At 42.2% G+C, this 10,472-nt stretch overlaps 1 protein-coding gene across 1 annotated transcript in view; it reads left to right on the forward strand.

The window, feature by feature from the left end:
- The window catches only part of LOC108628488 (octopamine receptor beta-1R), a 42,318-nt gene extending 36,709 nt beyond the window's left edge, over nucleotides 1-5,609 (forward strand). The window contains exon 4 of the mRNA XM_018030492.2: nucleotides 528-5,609. Coding sequence (XP_017885981.1) covers nucleotides 528-834 — 307 coding nt within the window. The 3' untranslated portion in view covers nucleotides 835-5,609. The remainder of the gene's footprint in view (nucleotides 1-527) is intronic.
- The last annotated feature ends 4,863 nt before the right edge of the window (nucleotides 5,610-10,472 follow it).

Genomic DNA, 10,472 nt, shown 5'->3' on the forward strand with positions numbered 1-10,472 from the left:
ACGCTGCTGTTCTGCTTCGAGCGCTCCGCTCCTTGAATAGAGATTAATAGCGCGAGCACGCGCGCGCACGAGAGGAACAGGAAGTCGTTCCAAGTTGCTGCCGATACACTTTGGCCCGGGCCACTTAGTACCTACCTGTACACGGGGTACACGCGTACTTCGCCAGCCTGCCTTTCTAAACCGGGCCGATGCGATGCCTCGGTCACAAAGGCTCTCGCCTATTCAAGCTGCGCTGCGTTACGAATTCACCAGCCCGGAATCTTCACAGTCGTGTACCTTCGAGAGAGCCAGGTCGATGTACTCGTGTGTACTTTGTAACGGGGGCCGAGCAGATTGTTTTTTTACGAGGGACAATGCGGAATAGAATACAAGAGATCGTATCAGATTCGGGCCAGGTGTGAATAGATGAAAATTGATCGAAAGAAATTGAAATTTAATTTATTTTTTATATCTAGCGATCCCCTCGGAACGTTAATTTATCTCTGATAATTTGATACTCTTTTCAAACTTTGCACTTTGTTCAACAGGTACATCATCACCTCGCTGTGCGACAGTTGCAAGAGCAGCGACGCGGTGGTGGCGGTGGTGTTCTGGGTGGGCTACTTCAACAGCGCGTTGAACCCGTTGATCTACGCGTACTTCAACCGGGACTTCAGGGCGGCGTTCAGGAAAACGTTGGAGAGCTGCTGCGTGGCGATAGCCCCGGTCCGCGATCTTCGCCAGACGCACAGGAAACAGGACCTCGTGCACAGCAACGCGTCCTCGGAGCTGCACGTGAACAATCAATTAAGGGCGAGCGAGATGACCAACGTGCACATCGAGGCGTGCATTTGAGGACCGACCGTCGGCTGTTAACTTCGTGCCATGGCTGTCTTGCCTTTTGATTGCCAATCAACCCACGACAGTTTTCGGTGCGCAATTAACGGTGATTTGGTCACGTGCACCGTTTTTCGTCGCCAATTAAGATAACAAGTTCTTTTTTTATTCCCACATGATTGCTCATAACATTTGAACGATACAAAGTCGTTAGTCCTTCTGTCATCGCTTTTAAAAACGTTTTTGTGATATGATCCTGACTATAGAACCGAGGCAAGCTTTCTTCACTTGTTTTAAGGAGTTTTTTTACAAGTCAGAGTATCGTGGACATGACTTAAATAAAATGTTCTGGGAAAACTAACATTGACATCATATATGTGAAAACTGTATTTTTTAATCGCTGTGGTATGACGTTATTAAACGAAGAAGTTTAACGTTCGAGGAAAGTTTCGTCCTGGAGGATCTTTAATACGGACAATCTATTTTAAAGCGCTTGCCTGCCAGCCGGCCAGACTCTGTCGTCTATTTCTAACCGCGTGGCGTTTTATCAAGTCCGTAAATAAGGCTGCTGCCCCCGAGCAGATGGACGATCTGATTTGAGTAATAATTTAAGATTGGCCTGATAACGTCGCCCACCCTGTTCCAGTTCCTCCCTTTTACACGCTGATTAAATTTTTTCAATTCCTTATGACGTCGCAATTGAAATTTGAATGACAATTAAGAGATAAATAAGATTCTGTCAGAATTCATGTGAACCTTCTGCAAAGAGTAACATTCACTGAAAACCCTGGAACAAAGAATCCAAGAAGAAACCAAAGTACAAACGTAGAAAAATGCATAGAGCATTTGATTAGCGCAAAGAAATGAGTTCTAGCAGCGACTGACGAGTTCCTGGTTTATTAAAGTCAGACGGGAAGAACGATGGAAGCTTGCATGTACGAGCAGATAGGAAAGTGAACGCCGCGCACGATTGTGGTCGAAACGTCGCGTCGGAGCATGAAAATTACCTGAAGCGTGAAAGTGGCCCGGGAACCGGAATGTTGACACGTGGAATTAAAGGATGAACGCCGAGTGCTGCGAAAGGAACGCGGATTACTTGGGGAGGCCTGTCTATTTGAACGGTGCTACTGAAAAAGCTGGCCCGATAAAAACAAGTCTTGCGAAAACCGCAAAAAGCTTCAGCGCGGGTTATTTTATTGCCCGTCACTTTCCACGAAAAGAAATTGTCAGATCTTTTACGGGAGAGCTTTAGAATTGCTTTTTCAAACGCAGTATGCATGGAATGGAATGTACAGGTTTCACTTAAATTTAAATTTAATAGTACTGGTTCCTGAAATTCCTGAGTGTCGCATCGAGTCATGTCGTTCCTCGAAACACTTGCGTTTACTCAGAACACTGGAACAGATACTATGCGAATGATTACACCGTCAATGGAACACTAATGCGCGGCGTGTAACACAGTCGAATTCGTACACGCCGTTCGCGTTTCAAAAGACACGGGATACGTTGCGTGACAATGCACAGTCGGATAACAGGATTGTTCGGACGGTATAACAAATTCGAATAAACCAGGTTTTAGAGGTTTCGCGTAAGCTATTTAAACGGTGGCTGTTTTATGGGACAGACAGCTGGCTCTATAGAAAATATACGGCCGCGTTGATGCGCGGGGCAATTAATTCTATCAACGAGCTCCGTTTGTCACTGGAATTAACATTTTATTTAATGAACTCGACCGGAATCCGTTCTCCACTTAAATTAACGCCCGTAACAGGTATTTATCTTTCTCAAATTGTTCGAAAAACGGTGCAAATGGAAAGTCCGCGAGCTCGCAATTTTACTCTGACAGGAAATAAATGATAAGAGAAATAATGATTAAACAGGGAAATAAATGATAAAATTCGAGTAATAAACGGGAGTGGAATAATCTGAAGGAATCGTCCGATAAGCTTTTTGTTACGTAATAAATCATCGAGATTTTCGAGATCGAGCGCCAGTTCATTAATAACAATTTCAAGTGCCACTGCGAAGAGAGTTCCCAACGATGTGAATCCTTGCATTTTTTTAAGGAGTATCACGAAACAGTGTCGGTTACCTGACGAAAATTTATACCGACGCAGAAAGACGAATGCACCTCGATACATTTTTCACGGAAGATCGCGACGATTTCGGATGCATTCGCCGAACCCATGCATCATGCGCGCTTCCCCGAAAAAAGCTACCGTGTACATAAGCTGCAGCGATTCCTCATGTCTTTCGCCCGGAAAAAATACAGCTGCCAGAGACTGGAACATCGCTTCCTATTGTTAAGAAGCTTATGAAATGGTCTCACATAAAAAGAGTTATAATATCATTCTGTTCCCTCGATATTTTCTTTTGAAAATCCAGTACCAATGTGTATTACACAACATTAGCAGATTACTTTAAAGCATCAATTACCCTAATTATGGTTTGCAACTTAGTCCCAACGAGGAACCGGGAGTTTATTAAAAATATCGTCCAGCCTTATCCTAGAAGCTCAGTATTGGTTCACATTTGCATAGGAGTTGCATTATAGACACGCTCAACGAAAACGTCAAAATATCTTAGCAACCCGGCGCAACGCATTAAGGAGATTACCACGACTCCCAATGGAATCGGCAGACGTTATTGGCGAATATATTCCATCGCACAAAATTGTAATTCGAGGACGAAATTAGAAAGCGAAACGAGCTCATGAAAAGGAATGAAACAGCTTGACATTCGCAGAATTATCCTGGAACGTTGAAGAACGTTACACGACGATTTAATACGTGAATACGTTCAAAAGGCAGTAATCCTCGTTTTTCTATTATTAGAAAGAAAGCCTCGAATACTTGAATGTAAATAGCTGCTACTTTTGGGAATTTGTTGATTTACGAGGTAGAAACTAGAAGAGCGACTTGGCCAATTCATCACGATCAGCCGCATTATGCACGTGGATGTTGGCCCTCGTTAAGTCGAACTGGCCAACTTTTCGCATGGATTCACGTTTCCGTTCTTCACGAATCGTTTGCCTGGATTCTCGAACGAGTAACGAGCCATCCAAGTTCTCGAATTATTATTCTCCCTGCATAATTTAATAAAAGCTCATCGTGTACCTCTTTTTTCTTCGAATTGGCACGTTTTGTTTTTTTTTTGTTCACCCGATGTTTTCCTTCCGACGCGGTAGTTGGACAGGTAAATGACGCGAGTATTTAATGTTCGAATTTTCGTTTCGCCGCGTTCGATGGAAACGCATTTATGAAATTAATGGAGTGCGACGCTTGCGTGCCAGGGTCCGGCGCGCTGCTCTGAACTTTGATATTTGGAGCGTGTATCTGTTGGTACCGTCCGCTCATTGTTTAATTAAACGACATTCAATGCTCGTTTTCATGCTAATGTTGGCTTACGTTAATATGATACTAGCTCATCATATAACAAGCCGTCTTCGTTACGAATCAAGGTTCATGTTCACGAGAACTCTGATTTACATTTATTTCGCTATGGTATAACGAAAGGAAAGCATGATCTATTTCGAAGGTTTTGGATCAAATGCATTAACGTCAAAGTAGAAATTTCATTTTATCTTGTTTTAATCCCGGTGTCGTTGCATTTGATCAAAGCCTTCCGTGTCTGTCGCGTACACACAAAATACCCCGAAGAGAAGCGTAACGAGAAGTGCTTTTCATCGTCAACTTCATATTTTTACAATATAAAACCGCTTGACGACGCAATCTCGTCTGCAGAACAATCATTAACCTGTAAGTCTTAGCGATCTTATCGTCGCGTTCCTCGAAACGAATTAAGAAATCGCGAAGCAACAGTTTAACTCGATGTTCGCGTTATCTATCGATTAGAAGTGTAAGGCGACTAGTGACCTAACGTGCAAAAATCAGTGTTGTCGTAAGTACCGGTGTTATCAGAACTCTTGTAAAAAAAAAAAAATAAAGGGACAGATGAATCGTCGTACAAACGATAAATGATACTTGTTCGAAAAATTCGAATCGGGAGAGACGAGAGAGAGTATAGTCACAGTGTAAGAAAGAACAGTAGGCTCATTTATGGTGTCGGCTCCTATGATCTCATTGCCAATAGATTCGACATGTTATTAGGTGTACGTGGATTCTAATGGGTTGGCAACTAAATGATTGAGAATTTTAAATAACGTGTCTATCGACAAATTCCGCAATTATTTAATTGTCAACCTAATAATTTAAATGATACAACCATGAGCGTATTACAAAATCGTAGAAATAACAGACTCAATTGCTATTGGTATGTAGCTATAGTTGTCAGATATAAAAAAAGTCCTATGCAACTTCCTTCCTACTCCAATCGTTAAGGAATAATTGGCAATGAACGAACTAATTAGTCCTAAATTATTCAAGATAGAAGAAAAGTGCACAAATTGTTAGTGCACTTATTCACAAAGTAAACCTACTGTTCTTTCTTATACTTTGGTATAGTATTCAAACGACAATAGCGGTCAAAAAAATTATTTTACTAGTTCAAAACTAAAGCCTAGGTCATCGTTAGCCGTAATCGTGTGAGTCAATGAGCGAATGATAGATATTTCATGAAAGTACGATTGCGAAAATAAAGATGAAACTGAATTCTGTTTCCTTGTAGCGACAGATGATGTTATATACGTATATTATATATATATATATTATATATATACACAAGAAAAATATGTATACAAGTATGGATAAATATATCAGATGATCGTTTGAAGAAAAAAAAAATGTGCCGAGCTACGCGCGTAGGGCATTAATAATAAAATTTCAGAAAGAGTTCACTGCGATTTTCTTTTATCCTCCGCTTTATCGCGAACGTAAACCATTACACTAATCATTTCTGTTTCAACCGTGGTCTGAGTTACGGTAAGTTGGGAATTGTTGCGTGCCGCGGTTAGAGAAATGCTATGCCGCTCGAATGGTCGAGCTGTACTACTTGCGGCTAGACTTCCTGCGCGCACCGTTCCCTTCCATTCATCCTCTCGCTTTTTAACTTGAAACTAAGCTCATTTGCAGAAACTGCATCAGTATACATTTCCAGCTGCACATTATTATTACAATTATTTCAATGGACATTGTATGAACAATCGTAGATGAAGCATTAGACGTCTACGCGTCACGTTACGCAGAGAAACGCAGTTTCACAAGTTCGGTAGCTACCATCTCGCATGAGAAACGACGAACGGGGTTTGTTGTTGTCATTTCGTCAAGGCAACAGTTGGCTTTAACGTCGAGCGCTAACTTGCTTTGTCGTTATCGCGAAATTTGCAGCTGCCAAGCAACTAGAGTGGACGAGAGAGGCCACTGCGTTTCGTTTGCAGACGGATCGTGCAGCTGCTGCGTAGATTTTAGTCAAACAGCTTGAGGATTGCCAATGGTAATTTCGAAAATTACCTCTGCTCCTCTGTGAATTTTCTAGTTACCCCGGGATCTCTTTTGATTGATGAATTTAATTTTATAAAGAGTCGTTCAAAGGAAGAAATAATTCAGATTTAATGATATAATTTTGATTGATTTCGTTCTACGATACGAGCAAACGTTCCTCTTTTAAGGGAACAATTTTCTAGGAAATCGCTGGCGGAAGAGGCCTGTCGGAGAGCTGTTTCGAACACCTTTGTTATGTCAATTTCGGGGCATCGGCCGTCGCAGTCGGCGCAACCCCTTTTCCGCCAGGCCACGAACCCTCTTCCTGAAATGTGGGTCATGCAGCTGGTGTACTGTTTCTCGTTGTCCATTACAAACGTTTATTAAAAAAGTGCATCCGTACGTCGCGGAGTTCGAGACCCCATTTCGTTCTTTTATAAAACTTCCTACTATGATCTCCGGTTCGATGTTTTCCACGAACATAAATAAATTGTTTTTGTTTAAAATAATCGCTCGGAGGATAGATTGATAAAAGGAAAAACGTCACGACTTGACGAAGCACGGCGAGAACTTCTTTCAGTTTAGCAAAAAGAAAAACTATTAGCAAATTGGACGCACGAACTTTGCTTCGTTGAAAGACAAGCATGGGAATTTCAATTCGCGTAATTTTCGAATCATCTTTCACATTTGGGATGATACATCGCTTGATGTAACAATTGGATCGTATACATAGTTTCAATTGTTACAGTCTGAACGATACTGTTATTTAAGCAGTTTTTAATAGTTTTTGGCTTACTCCGATATCGAAATTCGTTTTCGAGATATGAGCGTACGAAGATTGCCGTTTAAGCGGTCCCCGCGGGAATCGCGGCGCAGGCTCGTTCCGTTTTCCTTTCTAGAATGAAAGGGTTATTTTCCAGGAACCGTGTCTAGAGGTGTCTAGATTGGCTCGTGGGGGTAGAGCAGGTCAGTAACTGGGTCAAGGTGCGAGAGAGAGGATCGAGTCGTGCAAGAAGGATACCGACAGAAACGCTGAAAAATTTCGAAAAATGCTTCAAATAAAAGTTGTTTTTCTTCTAACTTCGATATTTAACGATTTACCTATGATTAATCGGCATTTTATGGGTACTGATAAAATCCGACCATTCCATCGTCGAATCAGCGAACAAAAAATTTCGTTTTTCTTCAATAACTCCTAAACTGTTAGACTTACGAGAAAATTGCATACAACCTTTTTTGTAGAGGACAATGAGATCTACAATTTCCATATAAAAATTTTTCGCTAGCATCAATATTTAACGAGTTATTGACGAAAAACGGAAAGACAGTTTTTTGCAAATTACTCGTAAACTATTGATGCTAGCGAGAAACTTTTACATGGAAATTATAGATCTCGTCGTCCTCTACAAGAANTCATTATACATATATAGCATTGTTTAAGTGTATAGCCTACACATCCTTAAATCTTTTCAGGTTTTCCTGGCTTCCTTCATTCTACAAGGAACATGCATATTTCGTAGGAAATATTCGCGGATTCATTGTTCTTTTCTCTTTTCACACATCCCTTTCATTCTCCAACTAATAAGTAACATTCCGTAGTTACCTCCCTGTAAATAATTAATTTGAACTTCTCGCATGAAATCCATCAAACCGGAGTCTCTACTGACCATAAATTTCGTTCGAACCTATCTGGGAATCAGAACCGTAGTTCCTAGCGATAAAGACCGCCTCGATCCTCCATTTGAATGAAGTTATCCGGCCGATAAACGTTCACAATCAATTTATTGGCTCGCCGGCTCGCCCGGGCCGGCAACGGGAATAAGTTATCGGATTCCACGGTTCCGAATGCGATGCACACGCGGCGAGACTCCGGGAATGTTAACGAATTTCGAGGGAATCGGGTCGAAAGGTGTCGCGGATCGATTTCGAAAGATCTCACGCAGCTCTCGGCACGGGGCGCGGGTTAACTGAATCTCTATCTTAGCTAGCGACTAGGTTAACGAGGTCGTAACCTACATTCCCGCGACCGATCCTTCAGTAAATTAATGCAATTATTGTAATGTCGCGTTCAGCTACGTTTTACAAACTCGAACGAGGAAGTCTGATTGAAGACAGAGCCCAGGAGATCGTCTGGCCGACTCACTGGTTAGCAGAGGGCAACGAGACTCCACGAGGAAACTTTCGATGAGTTTAGATGTGGAGCTTATTCAGCAAAACTGTCGATTATTTTTAAATAAATTAATGGGAGATCTGTGATTTCCAAAATATCGTGAGAATTGATATCTGTTCGATGTACGAAAGGTAAGAATAGACGGGAATTTCGCCAAGGGATTCGAACAGGTCTCATAGGTCAGTCGGGTCACGACCTAAATTGTATTTTGATGTTGGCACGGGAAGTTCGCGCGATTAATTCGTGTAAATGGGAATTGCGGGCTCGTACGATTTACGTTTAACGAATTACCACGAATTTTACGCCTTTTGCGATAAGCAGGAATTCATTGCTAAAATTCTGTGCCACGGTTCACTTGACGAAACGTATTCGTTCGAGCATGGAATTTCAATAATACGTCGATCCTTCTATATTTTACTGCTCGTTCTTTTGCCCGGATTGGTACAATTTGAAGACGTAACGGAACCCTGCATGGAAAAGGAGGAACTTCGTCGTAAAAGAGAAATTCCTTAATAATTTTCAAAAGCCCTTTAATAAAAGTACAATTCCACTTGATTCTCCTCTTACTGCCATTTCTTCTTCTTCTTCGTTTGACACAGTTTTCGGAATCCACTAGCTAGAAAAAAAGGAAAGGGAAGGATTACTGTAAACCTTTCCGACGCGAAACGTTTGAAGAATAAACGAAAATCCAGATATTTCTTTACACGCCAGGGTAAATAGGAGGAAATTCGTAGGGACACAAAGTGGATCTGCTTCTTACCGCGCAAGTCAATGGGGTCGCAACCTGGATTTGGTTGCCAAAGCCACGCTAAAATTGTGCACCCGGTGTATTTTTCCCCGTGCAATATTAAGCAACGATTCTCGGAGCGGATGAGCCTGTTCCGACGCGCGAATCTCGGCTGATGTGATATAAATCTGATTTGGTGACTGAACCAGCTCGTTTCTCAGAAGGCGTCTACGAGGAATTCTTAATAATTTGCAGACAGCAAAAGATTTCCAATCGAAGGTTCTTTAAAATAGTTGCATTATTGGAACTCTAAAAGTATTTCGAATTTTCATTTGCATTTGATTGACATTACAATTAATTGTATCGGATAAGTAATGAGTATTATATTCGAAACTGTGTTAAGGGAATTATTTGTTGAAGTTTTAATATTAAATTCTAATCTGTGATAACTGCATATCCGAAAGTTTAACACGAGATGTCGGTAAACTGCAGGAAGAAATAGGGGTAGGAATTTGCAACCACTAGGAGAAATGCTTTTACCAACTGTGGTACACTCAACCACCGAGGAGAGATTACTAACGAGTGGCAGCCTTATGAGACCTCGCGGCCCCAAAAACGGTCTGCAATTTTTAACGTCCTCTAAAATGAGCTGGGCCGAAAAGTAAGAAATAAGAAGCAAAAGTGACGTCGGTTCTAAACTGCATTACTGTGTCAAGCGCGTCAAGCGTGCAAGATGACCAATCCTAGGGGGTGGGTACTTAAAGTCAGTGGTCAATTGGTCATTCCCTCTGGAATGACCCAAAAAATCCTGCCCGATTATCGATAAATGCGGAAGTAAACGAATATGCAAATCAGGAGACGAGCCTTCTAAGAATCGGCCAATCATTTTGCGCAGACGTCATTTTGCCCAAACCGTCGATCCCCGAGAGGGTATAAGTACAGAGCCCCGACGCTCCTCGAGTCACTCGATCGGCCGGTCGAGACACCCCTTTTCCCATCCCATCCCAGTATGCGTGTGCGGTGTGCGGTATGAGTATGAGTGTGTGGGTACCGGTACTAGTGTGCAGTATGCCTTCCAAAATTCCACCCTATAACGGAGCGAATTTAACTTCATCCCTCTCTCTCTCTCTCTCTCTCTCGTTTCAGTTAATCCATTTTGCTCGCGTTTTAGTTTACCCGCGCCGCGAATAGTAGTTTACCAGTCAGACTTTGCTCGAGTACCAGAGGGAGAAAAGAGTTGTGGTCCTGTATCTCGGGTGGCCTGTCTCGTCAGTCGCTGGGGTGTTCCTGTTCCATTCCCAGGTGCAGTGCGTAAGCTCCGTGAGACGGATTGGTCGTGGTCAGGCCATTCCTGCGCTGAGGCATCGTCATTCGGGTGCAG

The sequence above is a fragment of the Ceratina calcarata genome, unplaced genomic scaffold (assembly GCF_001652005.2).
Source record: "Ceratina calcarata isolate Rehan_Ccalc_2016 unplaced genomic scaffold, ASM165200v1 scaffold1, whole genome shotgun sequence".
Taxonomy (NCBI): Eukaryota; Metazoa; Arthropoda; class Insecta; order Hymenoptera; family Apidae; genus Ceratina; species Ceratina calcarata.